We start from the raw sequence: 22907 nt of genomic DNA, 5'->3' as shown, positions 1-22907 counted from the left end.
GCTACAGTCACAAAAAAAAATTCTAAGAGCTTGTTTAGGGAGTGAGATGAGATGAGAATTTTGTGAATAGTAATGAGATAGTTTGAGTTGAGCATTTTTTTGGTTTTAGAAAAGGAGAGAGAAAAAGTTGAATAAAAATATTATGAAGTTAAAATATTGAAAGAATATAGTTTTATAATATTATTTTTGTTTGGGATTTGAAAAAATTGAATTTGTTTTTTATTTAAAAATTTGAAAAATTGTAGTGATTATTTTAAAATTTTGTATTAGAGTTGTGTTTGGGAATAAGATGGGATTAGGGGTGCTACCCGCCCCCTACAGAGCGGGGCCACCCCTATCCGTAGGGGGCGGGTAGCACCCCTATCCCGCCCCTGCCCCCGCATGGGCAAGGGTTGGGATTTTTCTCCCGAGCTCCGCCCCCATCTATGAAGGGACGGGGTACGGGGGTAGACCTCCAATTGTCCGCCCCGCGCCCCTCCAATCTCCACAACAATTCAGTGATTCACAATTTTACAGCACATTCAACACAATCAAGCAATTCACAAAACCATATGCACAATCAAATCCTCTACAATTCACAATCACATTCTCCTTTAATCCCATCCTCCAATCTCCATCCACAAATAATAAAAAGAAAAAAAACATATGGGGCGATTCACGTAGAGATTCGAGAGTGAGCCATTGAGCCCTACTTACATTCACCTGGCGCTGAGGTTGAGAAGGCGATGGAAATCTGCAACAGCGACGGCGACTCGAGATGACGATGGTGATTGGTGAGGCAAACGATGACTCGAGAATTGCAGAGAGAGAGAGAGAAGATGATGAATCGCGAGGAAGAAGAGAAACAGGGGCTGGGGGGCTCTTCGACTGGGTATTAACCCATAACCAAAACGTCGTCGTTTTGATTATGGGCAGGGTTATTAAAAAAAATACCCAAGCACAAAACCTGGGTATTTCTTTTTATATAATATATATAACTAATATATATATATATATATATATATATATATATATATATTACAAACGGAGCGGGGCGGGGTTCCACCCCATCCCGCCCCCGCCCCCGCCCCCGCCTCCGCTTGAAGGCCCATATGCAAGCAAGGTCCTCCCGCACCCCGCAACGGCAGACAGGATAATCCACCCTGTCTCACGGGGGCAGAGCCATTGGGGGACGGGGTAGCGGGGGCGGGGGCGGGAGCGGGCTGCCCACCCCTAGATAGGATTAGATAAAATGAGATTAGATGAAAATTTTATGTTTCATCCCATGCTCCAAACCTGCCATAAAGTAAACATACAAAGTGATATGATTTTATGCGATACGTTAGATTTATTTTATAATAAAAATAACTTTAAAACTAATTTAACACATGAAACTAAATCAATTTATATATTTATTTTTGTGAAAGCTAAGACATTTCTCTTACAAAATTTATCAATTTTTGTTTTAGAAAAAATTAAAAGTTAAAACAAAGCATATTCACGTTAGCTTTGAGGAAACAAATGCTGCGCTGACGACACAGACGACCTATAAAGCAAAGTCATTAGTTTGTAGTTTCCATTTCCAACCCAATCGAAAACCCGACTCTTTCTTACTCCCCAAGCAAATCTCCTCGCCTCTTTGTTTCCTCGACCTGTAAAGCAAATTAATTAGTTTAAAGTCCATCGGAGCGCAACCTATGATCTGTATCTTTTTTCTCAATGGCGAAGCTGAAGATAGGAGGGACATGGGCTGGTGTGATAGAGGTGGTACTGGAGGAATGGACCGTGCCCATGTTGAGGATAGAGGTGGCAAAGCGGTCAAACTGCGGCCCCGAGTCGATCAATTTGATTTGCGCAGGAAAGGTCTTGAGAGATGGCGATGGCACTGAGAAGCTGGCCCAACTGGGCGTCAAGAACAACGCTAGGATTCTCGCCAGTCGGGGCAGCATCGAGGAGGGAAAGTCCTTGGAGGAGGGGTTGCTGGCCGAGGAGGAACGCTCTCGGAGACTCAGCAGAGTCAAGTGAGTCTTGCAAGTCTTTATGCATGCTTTCCCTCTTTTAGATTCGTTTTTTGTTGTTTTTACTTGCGAAGAAATAAAAGCAGGTTGGCTTTTGATTATTCCTTTTACTAATTTTGATTAGAGGTTCGTTGTTCCTCATAAGCAATGTATATTGTTGAGTCTTTGTGCTTGTTTAAGTTTTTGTGTCTTTTGATCGTGGGTTTGTTAATTTTTCTGTTTTGATCCTGGGTTTGTTAATTGATTTTGGAAGGATATTTTCGATGTCCTTTCTCTGTAATGCAGTTGCATAACTCACCTTCTCTCTCCCTTTCTCTGTAATGGAGTTCGTTGGTATGATGGATCTCAGGGATTTTGATAAGTAATGTGTTTGATGTTAATGCAAAAAAGTTGAGTTATAGTGGCATAGCTTTAATACCCATTTTATCTGATTCTAATTTCTGAGTTTTTTTTTTTTTTTTTTTTTCGGGGGGAGGCGTACTGTCATCATATTCTAATTTGGTTCCACGGAATTTGTCTAATAGAAATTCAGAGTAGAATATTCCATTTAATGTTATTTTGGTTCAAAACTGTAAGAAACATACACCACTATCAGGTCTAATTCTTATTGTGCTCAGCTTGAGTAAAGATTTTCATTTATACTATTTTATTTCTCGTACAATGAAGTCTTTTTTCAGTCCCACTTTGGTGCTGCAATCAAATATACAAAGTTTGTGGTTACATCTCATGCCATCATTCATTTAAGATGGAATGCTCCTATTATATACGATTTCCCAAGCATTACCCAAAGTGGATAGATAGGCTGTTGTCCAACTCGATAGAAATCTGTGATGTAATCATCACAAGAGTACTATTGTCTCGAGTCTGTGTTGAATTAACCCTAATGCAATAGTATCTTCGACACGAATCAAGTAATTGTGAAAGCAATAATTGGAAATACTTCTCTAGGATTTGATATATGCCCTCCAATATAGTGGCTTTAGAAAATCAGAGGAGCTGGTTAAATGGTTATTCTAGTGCCCAATTTATATGTCTCTCTGGCGTGCCAAACATGGCCCCAGCTGTTTTTATCATTTTCCATAAATGAAGTTTTCTATCCAAGTGAAGGGGTGAGGGAGTGGTTGTTGTCTGTTGTCTGCATACCCAACTTGGTGAAGGCATGCATGAAAAGCCTAAAAAGAGCACTAAGCAAGCAGCCATTGGAATGACTATGTTCTGTAGTTTTGTAGGAGTTATTATTACAATGTACTATTCATTTAATAGACCTACATTATATTCCACATGATAACATGATAATGACATTTTGTCTTTTCAATATTCTTGGTAGGCATGCATAATTTTGTTGTTGCTTTGGGTTATGTTGATTGCCTTGGGAAAGGATTACTTTTTTGCTTTCATTTTAATGCTTTGCCTGTGAGTCTGTTCTTTCTAACTTGATGGAATGTCGCAACAGGGCAGCTGCCACGGCACTGGCCAAAAGGCATGCAGATGGTTCGCTACCAGTTGAAGACTTTAACATAGAGGTTGAAGATCAAAGTGGACAGATTGTACAGTTGGGATCTGAAACTGATCAGCGGTATGGTAAATAGTTAAGTTTTGCGCATAATATTTTGAAAGTGCTGTTAGATGTGAGCATGGAATTCTTTTATTGAGGGATTTAAGGATCTTTGATCCCTTTCTCAATGCTGAAGATTTGAACGAACTTTCATGTTACAGGGCTGTAATGATGGGACTGATGCTTCATGCAAATGGAAAGCAACTAATTAGGAGTGAGAACTACAAAGATGCATTAGAAGTGCTCACCATGGGAGAGGTCAGTGGCAGTCCAGTTTTTGCAAGTGGTTAATACATTTAAATTAGTTACGTAATTGATTTTTTGATATTGTATGGTTTTCTTGGAATAATTAATTCAACCCCATATGTTTTCATGATTGTAATTTTGGGATTTTGAAATTAGGCCATAGTTACCCCCCCCCCCCCCCCCCCCCCCCCCCCCCCCAAAAAAAAAAAAAAAAAAAAAAAAAAAAAAAAAATAAAGGAAAAGTAAAAAAGTTCTTAGAAGAAATATGAGTAAGACTCAAAAGTTTGAATCAATGCTATACTAAAAAAAAAGTTTGAACCAACCCTATTGTCCTGATCAATTGTTTTTTTATTCAGTAATCATAGATTTTCTCTAATACGATTCTAATCGATAACCCTGCTTTCTCTTTGGTTACGAACCCCCTCTCTATCTATTGCTCTGTCTTTTTTTATTGTTTGTTTTAATCTTGCATCGATGAATAGATTTTTCTCTTATATTAGCCACGTTTTTTCTTAACATGAGAAGTTGTTTGCTGTAATGTACAGTAGAATATTTTCCTGTGATTAATCCCGATTGGGTTAACCGCTTTCTTCCAGGAGGCTTTCTCTCTTTGCAATCCGAAGGTCATCGAGGTGAGTGAGCATTCTTTCATCTGCGTATATAAGGCCTCGTGTGATAGTATTAAATTATTGATGACCATTCTCTTTGGGAGCCATGTCATTTTTCAAGGTCATCTGTTTTCATTTGATTGAAATAGCTGAAATTTGCTTTGAGTTGTTTCCTATTAAGGGACACCATTTGGCTGAGCTGCTTGTGGAACGTGCCTTTCAAAATTGCTAGTGACTATTAGAGATTTTGCTTCTAGAATTTGATTGAACATGACCTAAGTTACCAATGCTTCTGGCAGTTTGAAAAAATAAATAAATAAATAAAGCTACCTGTAATCCATGACATGGTGAATTTTGGATTTGGTAAAGGTAACTTTGGCGATTTCACCCTGTTGACATTCAAACATTTAGTTTCTTTTTACTTAAAAACATTTAGTTTCTTTTTGGTTATAGACTATCCTCTGCTTTTTAGTGATATCTTGTTTGCTTTCAGTTGATTGACAATGTCCCAATACTGCAAATGGACATGGTCTGGTGTTATTTCATGCTTCGAGATATCAGATGGCTCTCGGTGGCAGGAGCACGCCTGGAAAAGGCTAGGGAAGGAATTGAACGTGCTCATGGAAAAGACTACTCCCGTGTCAGACTCCTCCAAGCAGGTCGCCATCCAGAGCTTGCAATGTGAGTTTTCAAATGTATACTTTTAGTCTGTATGTTCTTCACCAGTGGTAACCCCTAGGCTCAAGTGGTAAAGGCCTTGGTCTTGGTGGTATGCTCCCTCCAAAGTCTAAGGTTCGAATCCTCTTGGGTGCAAACAATCTCTAGGGGCCATTGGACTAGGTGCACTTTGCGGAAAACTCATTGCCGAGGTCTAGTGTACCCCCGGGATTAGTTGGGACGCTGTTCTCGGACACCCGGTGCCAATCAAAACAGAAAAAAACTAGTGGCAGGAAAATTCTTGGATATTCAGTGTGAAGCTAATTTATTTTGAATTTCTGTATATAGACATTTGAGACTGGAGCTGCTGGAAGGGGTGGTGGCATATCACAATGGTGAGTTTGACAGATCAAGGAAGGCATTGACCTCAGCGCATGCAAAATACTTCCAGGTTAGTTGATACCTAACATATCTTAGAACAAAAGGAAGAGAGTTTTGGGTAATGTACCATCCCCTTCCTCTAAAAATTAATCTCTTCACCTTGTTTTCTAACAATCTGAGTAATGTACCATCTCTACATGTTTCTTCCTTCTCAGTACTAATCTCCTGCTGTTGATTTCAGCTGCAGGTACCAGATGAAGCCTTATCACTTGTTATGAGCATGGGATTTAAAGAACGTGATGCAAAGAGGGCACTGCGAATGAGCAATCAAGATGTTGGGAGTGCTGTTGATTTTCTTGTTGAGGAGAAGGCAAAAAGAGCACAGAAAAGAGAGGAGGATATTAGGCGAAGAACCGAAATAATGTGGGTGTGACTTGATCAATGTAATTCTGATGTATTTGGTATTTACCTGTTAGTAGTGCTCATTAGCACAAAAAGTTTTGTAGGGAGCAAAAAAGGTATGGAATGACACCCTCAAAGAAAGCTGTGGATCTTAATAAACTGAATGAATTGGTCTCTGTTGGGTAAGTATGCCAACCAATACAAGTTTTAGGGTTTAGGATCTGATCTACTTTCTTTTTCACACTATCAATGTATCTGATCTATTGTCTTTAAATATTGTTACATTTTAATAATTTGTTGCTGTTTTTTTTTTTTTTTTTTTTTTGAGTGAACTTTAATATTAAACTGAAGCTTCAGTTTGATACCTACTATCCATAAGCATGTGCATGGTACAAATAAATTTATTCTCACATCCGTTATCACTAGTCATGCAAAGAATTGCTTGATTTGGCAGGTTTGAGAAGGAGCTTGCTGCTGAAGCACTTCGAAGAAATGAGAATGACTTTGAGAAGGCATTGGATAATTTGACAGATCCAGCAGCAAATTCGGCCATACAGGTCACCTTGCCTTTCCCCTGCAATAAGTTTGGTTTTTTGTTTTAACTCACCCTACCAGTATTTTCTTTCTTTGTCTACAGGTTGATATTGAATCAAGGAAAAGAAAAAGAACACGACAAGCATCAGAAACTGCAATTGAGCAGCTTGTACGTATGGGCTTCGAAAGATCAAGAGGTAACTTATTGCATCGCAACATATACTCACTTACAGTAGTTATTTTTAGGTTTATTTCCCTAACTGCTCTAGTTTCAAGAAGACCCGTTTCTTTGGAAACTAAAGTCGCTGAACGGCCTTCGTCAAATTCCCTTTCTCTGGCTCTTCATACTCTACATGATAGTAGCATACAATTATTGGTTTCAATCCCCGAATTAGTATTCATGAGGAAACCAAATGACTAGAAAACTCATTGAAATTTCCACCAAATCCATTGTCTTCCTTTAGCATTTTGATGAGAACTAGGGTGGTAAGTTGTCTGGGAGAGAAACATGAGTAGAATTTAATAACGTCACCTGATTTTCTTTAGGGTAAGTAGCATGGTTTTGATGTTATCACTTGTGTGCAGCGGTTGCCGCTCTTCAGGCTGGTGGTACTATTGAGCAAGCTATGCATCAACTTCTCTCACAGTCTGATTCAAACCCCACAGTTGGTGCTGATAACAGTGCCAATTCTTCCGCACCAATACTTCCTGATGCTTCTGGCAGCAGTAATGATGTTGGAGGACCATCAACTGCAAGTGAAGCAGAAGAGAGGGATGCAGAGATGGAAGATGCACTGGCTGGAGAACTAGCGAAAGGAGACGCTTTAACAGACTATGACATTGAAGTTACAAATGAAGGCGAAGCCATAAATGAGTACTTGGCTCTGCTGGAGTCAGCTGGTAATAGCGTGGAGGCATCTCGACAATGAGAAGACAGCTCTAGGCAATACTTGCGTATTAGTATATATATATGTAAATAGTATGATGGTACATGTCGAATCTGCTTCACTAATAACGAGGTGTCTAGAGTTTAGTCATGGGCAGTTCATAATAGAGTTCCACCAACATTACACCTCTAATTGTGACATAAAATATGACCTGCTTCAGTCACAATGCTTCAGATTTTATACGTATGCCATGTTTATCTATTGCTTGAAAAACTAACGCCCATTCTCAGGGAGAGGTTAAGGCCCAATTTGTATTCGCAAGTAATCTCAACTCATTTCAACTCATCTCAACTCATCTCACTACTATTCATTATTATTCATCAACTTTAACTCATAAAATCACTATTATTCACAACTCATCTCATTACTATTCACAACCTATCTCAACTCATCTCAACTCATCTTTGAATTCAAACGATACCTAAGTATTACTACATATGTTAATTCTACCAAGTATTTGTCATCATTTGTTAAACCCAAGGTTTTAACCTTCATATAATTATATATATCTACATATGGATTTTGATAATAACAAATGAATTCAAGCATAAAAGAAAGATGTTTTGATGGAAACAATGTCTATTACTTTCTTTCATTAAACTATAATGTATTTTGTGTTTCATCCCGACAGGATCATATGTACCGGGCGTCTCAGGGCTAGAAACAACTTGTCATAAATAGTTGGTATATCTTTTTAAATTCTGACCTAACGAAGGAAGATTCAGGAATTCTAAAGATCAAGCCACTACAACTTAGAAAGCTTAAACTAGTCCAAAATTGACATCTGACTCTATCGGTTTTGAAATGAGCTTGCTTTAAATCAATGATATCTTGGATTTCACCATTAGCAGCAAGAGCCTGAATACTTATCCCAATTCAAGTTTCAGCATTTCAGAATTTCTATATCATGTTGGTTATTTCATTTTCCAGAGAGTTTCTTTTGATCTTTTTCACTTTAATTACGGCTTACTCTAGATTGACACTAGATATTTCAAATACCCGAGTGTCAGATTTCATTTTGAGTTATGCTATATGTTAACCCATTCCATTTTCATTACATTACGATGATGGAACATTATCTGTCACCTATTAAATTAACAATCATTTAAAAAAAAAAAAAAAAAAACAAAATCTTGGCAAGCAGTTTCATATAAAAGATCTATAACAAATTCAACCGCTAATGGATAATGTTACATTTTATTTATTTTAGAACATTGCCAGGTGAGCTCGCGGACCCGCGGTCCACTGATCCATTTCACCAACATGTTGGAAATGGACAGTGGACCGCGGGTCCGCGAGCTCACCTGGCAATGTTCTAAAATAACATGTTGGAAATGGACAGTACTTTGAATTGGAGTTCAAATTATCGGAAGACTATCAACAAGGACATTGGTGAAATTGAACGAGAAAGTTGGGGGCGATTGATTATGTATCTATCTTCTTTCAGCCAAAAAAAAAAAACACAACAACAAAATATCCAAAAACAATGAAGGATCATCCCTATGTTGCATTGACATGCCGTAGAAAGCATGAATCATTCTTTTGACTTGTATCATGACAAAACCCTCTACGTGTCGGTACATGTCACTCTTTTGGATCATGAATTGATAGACCGTCATTGTCTGTGACCATAAGGATCGGCTTTTCTTTGGATTCTTCCTCCACTTTTGTTTCCTTGAAATCTTTATGAAGCACATTACAGTTAATGGTGTGCCACACTGGTCTCTCTTCTTGAAACAATCTGCTAGGTCAAAGGTGGTCAGACCAAGTCTCCAATGCATTAACATAAAAGATATATAGACACAGCATAACAGACATGTTTTGGCACTGCATAATGGCAGGCTACCATTGCGCAGAGAGAGAGAGAGAGAGAGAGAGAGAGAGAGAGGCTTACTGGTGCTTGCAAAGCGTTGGACATTGAACTGTGAGTGCATACTTGCAAGTGGATAGCTCTGTAAGAGAACTAATCATTGCTCTAGACTCCGAGCATACAAACCTCACCTGTGAATGGAAACAAAAATTTGACATGAGAGACATGGGAGCAGAAAAATCCCTGATCTTGAATTACTTCATACCTCAGTCTCTCGTGGCTGATTAGTAAGGTCACACATGGTTCCATTTGTATACTGATGAGCATGATACCTACACGAACCATTCAATATGATAATTTTATAATTTCTTAGTCCCTATTTTCTTTCCTCTACCAAAGTCCTTTCCTAACTAAAAACAAATTTTTCCTTCAACATAACGTAACCTAATCATCTCCCAAATAAATGAAATCATACCTTTGGGATGCATCTTTGGAGCGGGGATCTTTCAGTGTAGAAATTTCAGAGATATTCTGGTTAAAAGCAGCTGTGGCCTCTGCATTGTATTCGCCTAATATGAACTCCTGAACCACCTGTAACAGTAACAAGATTTATCTGATGATTACATGGTTCTAAAAATGTTTGGGTCTTTCAACACATAACCGACTCCAGTAAGGGTATTCACACAAAAGAATGAAAAATTTACAGCCACTGCTGCTATTGCTACCACTGCCACAGGTCATAATGATATTACTGTTACTACAACCATGATCACTACAAGGATGGTAATCATAACAAAATATTGGACACATATTTATCCAATCTATTTGCAAGGTTTAGTAATTAATTCATGGCGTGGATCCATCAAAACTAGTCAAAACCCAAAACCCACCAACAAAAGTTTCATCAACATGCTTGCTTATTTGATCCACCCATACGTCATGCTATTATTGATAATATGTTTAAGTAGACATCAGTTACAAATGCAAATAACAAAGAATTGCATGTAGGAAAATAGGAAAAGCCACTTAGACAATACCTTATCATCCTCCGAATGAACTTGACGCAACTTCTTCTGATAGCAAAATTCATATGACCACCAACCTTCTTGCTGCATGAAGGATTTGGTAACGTGAGAGGATAATTAAGGTGGATGCAAAATCTTTCGAAAGACGCATACTAATTTGCAGAAACAAATACAGCCACTTCTTGCAGCACATACAAGGAATTTTTACTTTTTAGTAATTTTTAGAAAATATTAAGCATTGTTCAACCAGGGGCCTGAACAACGAAACTATTGGTGTCTCAGATCGTAACTCGGATAAAACATCGGTCCTTCAATATTTCAAGCAGTTCATCAGGTGTCTTCAGTTTTATCCGCTTCTCAGATTCCATAATCATGCTGCTTGTATTGAGCTGAGTAACAGGCTTTCCACTCTTGGCTTTCTCCAGCTTAGGCAAAAAACATATAAAATTCTCTCCATTTTTATTTGGCATAACCACAGACTCCTGATCATCATCCTGCCAAGTAAACGGGCCCAACTATTAGATCATATTACTATCATATAAAAATAACATAGTTTTCCACACAGACCTGAGAATGAAAGCAAATATGGATTATAATTTATCAAAAACAAAATTTAATCCCAAGGGCATCTGGTAACTGTAAGGCCCTATGCAAGGTTCATAGTCCTATAGAAAGGAATTTGGCAAAACCACTATAACTAGTAAAAATCCAGGCAGCTAATAGTTGCATAGAGGAAGCACCCCAACACCTTCACAATTAGGTTAAGTACTTAAAACTGTAACTCTTGCTTGCTGCGTAAACCCCTACCCTTGCACAAAGGGTACGAAGCCACCTGCTTTCCTGTCTACGAAAAATGCTGATAGCAAGGAAATGGATACAGGTGAACTGATAACAGCAATACATACCAATTAAATCCATCATGTAGATAGGTCAACTGATGTCATCAACTTTTTAATGACAAATGAAATTACTAGAAATACGGTATCCAGATCACAAAAATTGTCATAAGATTAAGTTTAAACAACCAGACAAAAAGGTGAATCTTCAAATGTAGACCACAAAACTACAGTGGCATATTAAAAAAAGTAAAAATAAAGGAATAAAGAAGAACCCTTTAACGACAAAAGATTTGAGGAATCCATCTAGTTTCTAATCATATAGGTTGATAGAATTACCCATTAGAATGGCTACTAGGCCAAATGGGTAAAAGGTTTAAAAGAATCTAAACTACTTACGGGATGAAACGGGGAATCTTCTGCATGGAATTCAATCTTGTACTTCGGTTCACGAAAGCTGTGACCAAATGTGCCACCTGCTGATCAAAAGTTATAATGGAGAAAAGAACATAACTTTGCAGCACCAAAAATGAATGCAAGAACAGACTTTCTGATTATATCCAGCAATAGAGAAAATAAATCTGGTTGATAGGCACAACCGCTTAGGACAGAAAAAACACATATCATGCATAACCAATATAACTAATGGTGGGAATTGGGATTTCTTGGGTGAGGATTGCGGGTTGGGGAGGCTTAGGGGTCTTATTAGAACGAATAGGTTGGGTATTCCGTATGTTAGACGTTAAGTTATGTTGGGGCTTTGATGGTGATTCTTTGATGTAATTATGGTTGTTCCTCCGCCATAAGTGAGGGTTTATTAATAAAAAAATACCCCACATGAATCAGTATGCCCTCAAAGCTGTTGGGATGGTAACTGCCTATTCAAAGCACACCCAGTATCTACATTGGCCTCATTACAGCTGAACCACTCCATGAAGTCCCCAAATAGTTTATTACCAGTACTTCACATGTTGCTCAAAATAGTACTTCATCGTATTCATTAACGCCTTGGCGAGATAGCTGTTTATGATTCTAATCGTCTTGTAATTAATAAGCAGGAATAAGCAAAAACAGCCAGCATTTCAGAATTAACATCAGTTAAATTCCACGTAAGCTCCAAGAACCAAATTCCATATAAGTTCAATTTCTAACGAAGCAATTAAAAAAAAAACCCACTTGGCTCTATTAGATGGAAGAGAGAGAGAGAGAGAGAGAATAAAGAATTGGAAGCCGATCGATGTAAAAATCAAGAAAAAAAAACAAAGAACTCGCGAGCATAAGTTGAAGTCATAATAGCATCGGGTAAACACACATGAGATTTAATCGTAAAAATAAGAGATTAAAAGGGCATTTAGAAGAGGGGTTTACCTACATGACCAGGGAAGATCTGATCGGCAAATGCACGGTGACACAGGGTGTATGAAAGCAGGATCAGCCACCACAATACCTTCATCTTCATTTTTTCCCTCTTCTCTATTGATCGTTAGTCTCAGGGTTCTTTCTCTGTAATGTTAAACCCCACACAAGGAGAAAACTCAGCTTTATATATATCGCTTCTTCGAGGATAAGGAGGAAGAAGGTCGTTCCGTGACGACGGGTCTGTTACCTCCACGCATTTAAACCAATCAATATCCGCCACGTCATGAACGTGCATGACACTAGGAATTAACACGTGCAAAGCCACGTGAAGCTGTTAGATGTGAAAGCCAAAAGATAAAATAGCTCTTCAGTTTAACTAGATAAATAATTGGATAAATTTTATAATTCAAAGTCATATATGTAAGGCCGCATAGATAATAAAGAAAAAGATAAGGAGTTTTTGAAAAGAAATGATTTTATTTCTGTTAATGGCAATGTGAACACAGAGGCGATACAAAGGCATGTATTTAAACATGAATATATCAGATAAAGATGAAAACAATAAAAATCTCATAAAATCTGGCGACTGATATGTTCCGAATAAATCTAATTGACAGCTTATGTTGGATCACTATCTTGGTTTGAATTAGTTGCCTTAGAGCTCCAATATCCCTCAATGTCTCTCCATTGATTGAGGTAAAATTATTAAAGCATCCAGCTTTATTGCTCCAAGAATCTTGTCTATCCTTATCTCTCCACTTACTCTTACAATTACCAAGCTTGCCGAGTTGTTATGTGCTAATACCCTCTCGCAAACTATGTCGGGGTCGAATGCAAAGTTTGGTTCGAAAATAATAAAGGGCTCCCTTTGACATTGGCTTAGTGAAGAGGTCTGCAACTTGGTTTTCAGTGGAGATATGTTGAGTGATAAGTAGTCCAAGTGCAATACGTTCACGCACAAAATGGTAAACCAACTCGATGTGTTTACTTCGAGCATGGAACACATGATTAACTACCATATAAAGAGAACTAAGGTTGTCACAGTAGAGTATGGGAGGAGATGCCATTGGAATGCGGAGATCTTTGAGAATGAAGGTCATCCATGTTAGTTCAGCTGCAGTGTTAGCCATGGCTCGGTAATCTGCTTCTGTGCTTGACCGGAAAATTGTATGTTGTTTCTTCGCACACCAAGAGATAAGGTTTCCTCCAAGGTAGGTGCAGTAGCCAGTAGTGGAGCATCTGGTAGTGGGACACCCTGCCCAATCTGCATTTGAAAATGCTTACAGATCAAGTGTAGTGTTTGAAGAAAAATGTAATCGTATGTCAATAGTTCCTTAGACGTATCATAGGATACGCTGAACCATTTTCAAATGAGCTATGATGTGAGCATGCATGAATTGAGACACATAGTTAACACTAAAGTCCCGTTTGGATTGAGAGATGAGAATAAATGAGTTGAGATGGTTTGTGAATAGTAGTGAGATTTGTGAGTTGAAATTTGTGAATAGTGGTGAGATGAGTTGAGACAATTCATCTCTCAATCCAAACCGACTCTAAATGAAAGATCAGGATGTAGTGCTGCGAGGAACAAGGTTCCAGATTTGATTTTGATGTAGTGCTGCAAGTTCCTCGTCCATGGCAGCTTTCCAACCAAGATCTGCCAAGGCAAATCTAACATTGTGTGGTTCACGAGGTATAGTTAGTAAGTCATAATTAGAATGAAAAATAAACAAGGAAGGATCTGCTAAGCTGCAAAAGAACCCGTATTTTAAGAGGAAGGCACTGAATCAATCAAACTGAGCACGTGGTGCTTGTTTCAAACTATAGAGAGCTTTCTGGAGTTTGCAAACATGTGTCAGGTGTTGAGGATTCGCCATTCCGGGGGGTTGCAGACCATGCAGAAAGGCAATCTTTACATCTAGCTGACGAATAGGCCATTGCTGAACAAGTGCTATAGTAATGATCATGCGAATGGTTCTTGGTTTGATAGCTAGAGAAAATGTTTTTGTGTAGTCCACTCCATCAATTTGATGATAGCCCTTTGCAACATGATGTGACTTAAGTCAATCTAGAGAATCATCGGGTTTGAGTTTTGATTTGAATACCCATTTAGATCCAATGACGTGCATGTTAGATGTGCAAAGAACAAGGTTCCAGGTTTGATTTTGCTGTACTGCAAGTTCCTCGTCCATGGCAGCTTTCCAACCAGGATGTGCCAAGGCAGATCTAACATTGTGTGGTTCACGAGGTACGTTGACAGATGCGGTAGCAATCAAAGCATACTTTGGGTTGGGTTTTACTATACCTAGTTTAGACTGAGTCTCCATAGAATGAAGTATTGGTGCTAAAGAAACTGGAGTAGGATGAGATGACTTTGATTGTTTAGGTGCGGGCTATGGAAGTGTTGCGGGTTGAGACAGTTCCAAAAGCTCAGACTCGTGTGGTGTTTCAAGTAGTGTTGAGCTGTGATAATAGGATAGGGAGGATGGAATATCTGATAGATCAGTGGAACTAGGATGGTGGGGTGGTGGGATTGTAATATGGATGTCTGCTGCTGGTAAGGGACTCAAACAAGGTGGTGTTGAAGATTGCAAAAAGGCCCTGCAAAGGAGCTTATGTTAGTGTGTGGCAACCAAGAATCAAAGATGCTAATGACCTGTGGCATAGTAGGTGTGATGCGGGAAGTGTTGGCAGTCTTATAAAGAAAGACTAAACTCATCAAAAACAACATGCCGAGAGATAAAAAAAAAAAATTACTCAAAGGGTGAAAGCACTTGTATTCCTTGTGTTTATCACTATAGCCTTCAAAAATATAGATAAGTGTTTTTGGATAAAATTTGTGATGTCGTGTGTCCCAAGTGTAAGTAAAACATTTAGAGGCAAAGGCACGAAGTGAAGAGTAAACAGGATGGGCTCCATGGAGTGCAAAATATAGGGTTTCAAAATTAAGTGCAGATGAGGGCAAACAATTAATAAGGTAGACAGTTGTAGTGAAAGCTTCTACCCATAGAAATAAAGGAGCACCACAGTAAAACAACATAGTCATACCTAGCTTTTTTATAGTCATATGACATCTTTCAACCATATCAATCTGCTCAGGAGTACATGGGGAAGATACCTGATGAATAGTGCCTGTGGAAAGAAAGTGAGATGAAAGTTTGGAGTTGATGAACTCACCGTCTCCATCTAAATGGAAGATTTTAATGTGTTCGTTGAACTACCTGGCAACGTATTTTTCAAATGCTAAATTTGCATTAAAACAATTAGATTTATGATGTAAGAGAATAATCCATGTATATTTAGAGAAGTCATCTACCAAGCAAGCATAATATCTAAATTTTGCAATAGATAAAATAGGAGTGGGTCCCCACAAATAACAATAAATTTTTTTCAAAAATATGAGAACTTGAATGTTCAGAACAAGAGAAAGGTAACAGGCTAAACTTTCCTAATTGACAACTATCACAAAGATATTGAGATTTTGTTGCCCCTACGACATCAATTAGCTCCTTATTTTTTAGTAACTATAAAGCCGAAGATTGAGGATGGTCTAAGCGTTGGTGTCAAACTTCTGCAGTGCCAAATTTGAAACGATGAGAAAAATATAGTTCCGATGAAGTGGGTAGAACGTAAAGATCACCCCTGCGTCTCCTTGTTATCACTGGTTGTCCTGTTTCCCGTTCCTTAACACAAAAATCAACGTCAGAAAATTTATAGTTGACATGAAATTGAGTAGTTAACTGGCTTACAGAGAGTAATTTTTTTGTTAAGTCTGGAACTAACAAGACATCATGAAGGGGTAATGCAAATTTCTTTTGCTTTATACAAGAGTCACCAATTCCAAGAATTGGCAAAGAAGATCTATCGCCAATTAAAATTGACTACTAGAATACTTACGAATATTGTTTAACATATTTGGCTTACCTGTCATGTGATTGGAAGCTCCAATGTCTATTGTCTATTATATCTGCAATGGTGTTGTCCAAAGTAAGTGCTGCAAGTGCTTGTGGAATTTCATCATGACGAGTAGACTTTTTGGGCACCCACTACCAGATCTAGGCAATATGACCCATCATCCCACAGTATTGACACTGTTTATCACGATATTTGTCCCTCTCAGCAGGAGTCATACGACGCTCACCTAGTGGTGGAGGACGGCATTGGAGTCCTTGGGTTGTTGTGCCTGAAATCCATGCCCATTAGATGTGAACTTCTATGAGGTTCCACGATATCCTGAGGAAGTTTGTTGGGAGCGTTGCTGCTACTGACCATAGAATGCCATTTGATGGGTGAGTGATGAAGCTGGTGCATCTGTATGACTAGAAAACTAATTGCGCCTTTGATCAAAATTTTGGAGTTGAGAAACCAACTTATAGTATGAAGGTTGTGGGGGCTTCAACATGGTAGTTGTGAAGATCTCATATTGAGGACCAAGAGTGGTAAGAAGACAGAATACTTTTTCTTGGTCAGGAATAGGTTTCCCAATGGCTACTAAACTGTCACATAGACCTTTGAAGGTACAAATGTGTTCTGTAATGGTTTTGTCATCTTCTTTTTGAAAATAAGTTACCTGTTGATGTAGCTGCTAAATTCGCATTATAGCGATTCTTGGGCATATGCATTCTTAAGTGCTTCCCATACTGCATGAGCTATGTCGAGGCCAACAACGAGTCTGAGAGTTTCCCTTGAGAGTGTCCCGATGATCCACCCACAAAGGAGACGATTAGACTTTCGCTAGGCTATGTAGGCATATGTTAACTGTGGAACAAAATTTTCAGCATCTGTGGAATTGTTTGGATTTGGTGTGGTATATTTGGTGGGAACGGGATCTTCATTTGTGAGATGGCCGACCAATTCTTGACTCTCTGCAAGAGCCAAGGCTTGTTCACGCCACAAGGGATAATTAGTGGGAGTGAGTCTGAATGTGATGAAGTTGCCAACATTGAGAGATAGAGTAGCCATGGCGGAAGAAGAGAGTGAAAGATAAAAGAAAAGAAAAGAAATAAATTATAGAAATTATGATATGCTAATGACTAAAGATGCAGTCCATGAAAGTAGAGATGTGATGCCACAGTGTTCACAATGGCTCTTGATACCTTAAAGAAATAGATAAGAAGGAGGAGCTTTTGAAAGGAAATGATTTTATTTCTGTTAATGGCAACGTGAACACAGAGGCGATACAAAGGCATGTATTTTAAGAAACTAGAGATCAGGTCTCATTATTAATAATCCTCACTTTCGGTAGAGGAAAACCTTATACAAAATTCCAAAGCATGAAGCATCTTATGTAAAAAGTAACCCAAAACCAGAGGACTCCATAAGCCGTGTAACACTACTACTGAAGCACCCACGCCAAAAATCATATACGGACTTTTCTTATGTAAGGTAAACCCATGTGATCCGTTCTGTGAATCCCCTTAATCAAAGATGGGAGCTCATCCTTTGTTAGCCATACTTTATTGCAGCCACTACTTCCCAGTCTAGCAAGATAATCCGATGCCATATTACCTTCCGTAAAAACATGCTTTGTTTGAAAATTCATCGACAATAACATGAATACATTAGATAAAGATGGAAACAGAAAAACAATAAAATCTCATAAAATCTGCCAACTGATGTGCTTCTCATAAATCTGGTTGACAGTTTATGTGCATTCCTTATCTATTGGATCACTATCTTGGTTTGAATTAGTTGCCGTTTGAGCTCCAATATCCCTCAACGTCTCTCCACTAATTGAGGTAAAATTATGAGAGTATCCAACCTTATTGCTCCAAGAATCTTGTCTATCCTTTTCTCTCCATTGACTCTCACAATTGCCAAGCTTGCCAAGCTGTTATGTGCTAATAGATAACACATTTAATAAAGTGTTTAAATGGTATAATTTGATTTGAAAAATAAATTTTAAAATTTAAATCTTACAAATTAAATTTTACTATTTAAGTAATATGAATAGTAGTGTACTCTATATAAGAATAGAAAAACTCTTTAAAATATATATTTTAAATCAAATTATGCCATACAAATATTTTATTAGATATGTTCTACTCACTAACTTGAGAATAAAAATTTTCGATCAATAATATTGATTCAAAATTCAAATCATTTCATAATCTGTTTTACTAATATGATAATATTATTTAATTCAAAACTTTTATTAAATTTTAAACTATTTATTCAACTAAAAAATATTTAAAACGGAATTGTAAAAAGCTAAAAATTTTAAAGAGAAAATTTATTTATAATACAGTTGTGATAAGGATTATATATTAAACCATCCAATTATTCTTTTTTTTTTCTATAATCCGTTCTTTTTATTTTCAGATCATGATCTAACAGTTAGGATCGTCTCAGGTCTTGTATTTTTAGTCCATTATATTTTCGGTCTATCGTTAACCGGGTAGATTGCAACTCGCAATTTTTCAAATAGTTCAGACATGGGCTTTTGAGGAAGCAAAGTGAAAACAAAAATAAACAGGCAGGAGGAAAATTACATGATGCATGCTAGTCCAAAGCAAATTAGTCCAAAGGGCTGGCTTTGAGTAGAGGACTTGGAGGAAAATGGTCGAAGAGGCAACAATACAGCAGCAGTCTCGGAATACAGATGACGAGGTACGTACTTTTAACCAATCATAATAGAATAATGTTACTATCCTTCCTTAATTTATTCTCTCATTTTGACCACTCATATATTTAATTTTTTTTTAATGATTAAAAAAGTGACTATTACTGTATTTATATTTTTTTTTAAAAAAAAAGTGTATAAACATGTTTAAAAAAATATTTGAAATAAAAAACAAAAAAAAAAATACAATGTACACTAGATGCCACATGGAGCGATCACTTGCAGGCAGCAGAGTAGCACCCTCATCATAATATATCATGATGTTAAAATTTCTTGTACGTATAAGCATTTATTTTTTATTACATGACATCCTACGATAAGTTGGGAATATTAAATGTCAGCATTATGCAACTCGCTGCGAGAGGGTAAGGTGCCATGAGTCTTTAAAGAGCATGTTACGATGGTTTGTTAATCGCTACAATTGTAAAAGTGGTCTTTTACAGCGATTTTTTAACTTTCAAAATACCGAAAAAAGGCTATTTCCAACGATTTTTTTTATCGCCGCAAAAACATATCTGCCAATAATACTTATTTTTGGCGATTTAACTTTCGCCGGTGAATTAAAGCACGAATTCAGAAAATGTTGATGGAGAAATTAACTGTTACGTTTTGCGGCGACTTTTATAGCTATTGTGGTGACATTTTCCGCCACAACAAACAATTTTTACTATAGTGGCATTTTCTTTCCATCAAATCCAAAAATCGCCACATTAGATTATTTTTGCAGCGAAAATTGTCGTTGTAGTGGTTTTGTGGCCACTTAAAATATTCTTAGCGGCGATATGAATGTGCCGCAAAAAGCTAACAAAATTAAAAGCCTCGCTCATTTTCCAGTCATTTCCCTCCATCTGTCTTCCCCTTCCCCCTCCAAAGTTTTGAATACTGTACCGGACGTCGTACCTATCAAGGCATTTGAATCAAATATTTTGGTACCGGTACCATTTCATGTACCGTTTCGGGCTAATTGATATATGAATAAATTATATATATAAATATATATATTATATTCTAAAATAATAGTCTATATATATATGAATTATAAATAACCTAGTCTGAAATGAGAGTCAAAAAATAAGTTTGTAGTTTGAAAAAATGAAAAAGAAAAGAAAAAAAGAAAAAATGTAGCCAAAATATCGACCGGTACAAAATATATGTAATACCTATACCGGACCAGTGGCCATTACGGCATATACCACTCATACTGGCCGGTACGGTCCGGTATTTAAAACAATGCCCCCCTTTCCCCCCCTCTCTCTCTCTCTCCAATCCCTCTGTTGCACACAATCCACGCCACCACGCACAGCCCGTCGCCAACATTCTCACCACGCCACTGTCACCTCACCTGAAGGCCACCCGCTCCTTCTCCCCCAGCCTCCGCCCGATCTCTTGCCTCCTCGAATCTGGCGTCACCCCTCTCTCTCTCGGATTTCTCTATATCGCAGGTTGTCGTTCGCCACACATCGACGCAGTCGCTAGTTCTCCGTCGGAGCCCCCTTCTCCTCCATGCCTAGCCCAACAATCTGAGGCCCTCCCTCTCTCCCTCGCTTTGTTCGCAACCCACGGCCACCAGGTCTCCCCAGCACCACCGTGCTCCTCCCGAGCCATCACTCCACGCCAAGCAACCACCACGACTACCCCTGATATTTCCTTGTGTTTTCACATTTATGGGTTCTTTTCATTCCTGTTATATTTGCTTGATTTCTTGTTTTAGTTCCGTTTGGAGATTGGGTTTTGTGTTTATTTATGTGTGGTCACTAGTTTGTTTATGGGTTGTTGATATCATGCATTTTTCAATTATATCTTTGGTGTGTGCTGATGATATTTCTTATCTTTGAGCGATTCAAGTTTATTTGATGACTATTTGATCAGATGCCGATATGTTTGCAATTGGTATGTAAATAGTAAAATAGTTTTTCATTTTCTTTCATGTTTCTTTCTTTCTTGTTGATGAGAATTGGGTAACATGGATAACCATTAACGCCATAGGTTTTTTTTTCTTTTGTTCGTTTTTTTTTGGGGGGGAGGGGGGGTAGGTTTGTAGGAATTTTTAGCTTTCTCAAATGTGTTCAAATTACTTTACTGTCAGGACTATCAGTTTCAATTTTGGTTTTTCTGCTAGATGGAGATTTATTCTTCTTATTTTCATCTTGGAGATTTATTATAGAATTGTGTTTGAAATTTGTGAAATATGGTGGCTTGACCTATATTCTTGTTTTCCCATGCTAGGATATATATGCATTTTTTTCTGACCTTGTCGAAGCTGAGTTGACTAGTAAACATTTGATTTGCTGACAAAGGCAGCTTGTCACTAAATGATGGATTTAGATCAAATTTTATGCAATCTCGATGAATATCATTTCATCAAAGCTCAGACTTTTTTTTTTTTTTAATATAGGAAAACTGAAATTTCATTAATAAAATGAGTTTACAGACATTTATCAACCCAAACAGCCTGAGAAATAAAGTCTGGATAACACTCATTCCACATTGAGATATTCTCAACGTTCCAAGCATATCGGGCAAGAATATGAGCAACCCGATTACCTTTTCTATAGACATGTTGAAATTTGCACTCTACAAACACTCTTAACAACTTCCTTATTTCACTCAATAATGGAACTAACATTGCATCAGGAACAAGTTCATTGTTGAGCACTTGGGTAGCCATCAAGCAATCTGATTCCACAATCAATCTATGGATCCCCATACTAGCACATAGCTGTAAGGCACGAAAAATAGCCAATGTTTCAAAAGCTTCAGCATTATTCACTTCAAATTCTACCTTGTTTGCTGCCAAAATCACCTTACCAGCATCATCTCTGACCACCACACCCACCCCTGCCTTATCAAGTTCACCAAAAATAGCATCATCCACATTTAGTTTCAACCAACCTATTGGTGGGGGCTTCCAATCATAATACTCTCGAGCTTTCCACTTGGGCAAATGTTTCAAATCATTGCAAGCTTTTATAACAGACAGAGCATGGTCAATGACCTGTTGGACTGCAATATTTTTCTGCTCATGAACTATTTGATTTCTTCTATACTGTGTTGTTTCATTGCAGGTTAACAAGCCATATCTCCCTTTAACATTAGGGGAATATTCAGTTGTAACCGGTTCATGATTGTGACATCTTTCTCCATTGTGGTATTAAAAGTTATATTTTTGTTCACAACTTTCTTCATTTGATACAGGTTATGAAATGATTTTCTTTTCATTAACATTGGAAATATGTTCGGTTGGAATGCTTAAGTTGTACGTTGAATAAATAGGGAACTTTTATTTGAGTAAACATCATTTAATAAAGTATATTGAATAAGATTAGTGCAGAATTTGTAGAGACCAAACTACTAATTAAAAGATGTCAAAGACACAGGTTGGTGCCCAATATATTTTCAAATATAATTCACAGTCTACTGGAATACTCTTGAATTTTCATTTTTAATAGGGTAAAATTTTGTGATTCCTCTCTTTATTCCATTATTCAAGATATATTTTCCATAGTCTGACAAATTCAAGCATTGATCTAGATTCTTGACTGAATGCATGCTTATTATCTTGTTTCTTTTCTAACAGAGTTTTTGGCTTGGATGGATTGTTGGTTCATGGCCATTGTTTTGGGCTCTCTTCATCAGTTTTTTAACTTGGAATTGCTTATTCTATAGATCTGAGTTGGTTTAGCTCGCATATAAATGATTTGAACTCCTAAGATAGATGTTGGTCCAGTTGTGTTACTCTTATATGATGACTATCTATAACCTAAGCCATAATAAATTTTGTGGGTTTGTGTTGTGGGTCTGTTTTGTGCATCTGTGTTGTGGGTCTATGTTGTGCATCTGTGTTGTGGGTTTGTGTTGTGCATCTATAACCTGGGCCATAATTCACTATTGCTTGAGCATACGATTTATTGCCAGCATCCTTCGAAGA

The 22907-nt window shown here is 37.7% G+C and overlaps 2 protein-coding genes across 7 annotated transcripts; one reads left to right on the top strand and one right to left on the bottom strand.

Moving 5' to 3' along the window:
* Nucleotides 1–1509: 1509 nt before the first annotated feature.
* LOC121252431 (NEDD8 ultimate buster 1) lies at nt 1510–7513 on the top strand. Of its 3 annotated transcripts, XM_041152054.1 has the most exons (12): nt 1510–2000; nt 3451–3573; nt 3714–3810; nt 4395–4430; nt 4900–5087; nt 5412–5514; nt 5686–5867; nt 5951–6028; nt 6301–6403; nt 6484–6577; nt 6966–6982; nt 7212–7513. In XM_041152054.1, the coding sequence occupies exons 1-12, from the start codon at nt 1699–1701 to the stop codon at nt 7248–7250; spliced, it is 1362 nt and encodes a 453-aa protein (XP_041007988.1). In that variant the 5' UTR covers nt 1510–1698; the 3' UTR covers nt 7251–7513. The 3 variants fall into 3 exon arrangements, with proteins under 3 accessions (XP_041007988.1, XP_041007986.1, XP_041007987.1); XM_041152052.1 differs by having other exon boundaries at nt 1511–2000; nt 6966–7513; XM_041152053.1 differs by lacking the exon at nt 4395–4430 and having other exon boundaries at nt 1511–2000; nt 6966–7513.
* LOC121252432 (protein OS-9 homolog) lies at nt 7268–12590 on the bottom strand. 4 transcript variants are annotated; one of them, XM_041152058.1, is made up of 9 exons: nt 12367–12590; nt 11398–11477; nt 10453–10656; nt 10175–10246; nt 9613–9728; nt 9403–9469; nt 9222–9328; nt 9035–9068; nt 7268–7328 (listed from the first exon to the last, which is right to left on the bottom strand). In XM_041152058.1, the coding sequence occupies exons 1-9, from the start codon at nt 12455–12457 to the stop codon at nt 7320–7322; spliced, it is 780 nt and encodes a 259-aa protein (XP_041007992.1). In that variant the 5' UTR covers nt 12458–12590; the 3' UTR covers nt 7268–7319. The 4 variants fall into 4 exon arrangements, with proteins under 4 accessions (XP_041007992.1, XP_041007989.1, XP_041007990.1 ...); XM_041152055.1 differs by lacking the exon at nt 7268–7328 and having other exon boundaries at nt 8726–9068; nt 12367–12587; XM_041152056.1 differs by lacking the exon at nt 7268–7328 and having other exon boundaries at nt 8726–9068; nt 11398–11474; nt 12367–12585.
* Nucleotides 12591–22907: the final 10317 nt, after the last annotated feature.

The sequence above is a fragment of the Juglans microcarpa x Juglans regia genome, chromosome 2S (genome assembly GCF_004785595.1).
Source record: "Juglans microcarpa x Juglans regia isolate MS1-56 chromosome 2S, Jm3101_v1.0, whole genome shotgun sequence".
NCBI lineage: Eukaryota > Viridiplantae > Streptophyta > Magnoliopsida > Fagales > Juglandaceae > Juglans > Juglans microcarpa x Juglans regia.
This window is presented reverse-complemented; position numbering and strand designations above follow the sequence as displayed.

What these genes read in the sequence shown, in the direction of transcription:
- LOC121252431 (XM_041152052.1), top strand. Translation starts at nt 1,699, where the DNA reads ATGGCGAAGCTGAAGATAGGAGGGACATGGGCTGGTGTGATAGAGGTG. An exon ending in AAGTGCTCACCATGGGAGAG is followed by an intron (nt 3,811 to 4,394) that starts GTCAGTGGCAGT and finishes GCTTTCTTCCAG; the next exon opens with GAGGCTTTCTCTCTTTGCAA. An exon ending in AGGCGAAGAACCGAAATAAT is followed by an intron (nt 5,868 to 5,950) that starts GTGGGTGTGACT and finishes AAAGTTTTGTAG; the next exon opens with GGAGCAAAAAAGGTATGGAA.
- LOC121252432 (XM_041152055.1), bottom strand. Translation starts at nt 12,457, where the DNA reads ATGAAGATGAAGGTATTGTGGTGGCTGATCCTGCTTTCATACACCCTG. An exon ending in TTCATTCGGAGGATGATAAG is followed by an intron (nt 9,729 to 10,174) that starts GTATTGTCTAAG and finishes TTACTGTTACAG; the next exon opens with GTGGTTCAGGAGTTCATATT. An exon ending in CCAACGCTTTGCAAGCACCA is followed by an intron (nt 9,069 to 9,221) that starts GTAAGCCTCTCT and finishes TTGACCTAGCAG; the next exon opens with ATTGTTTCAAGAAGAGAGAC.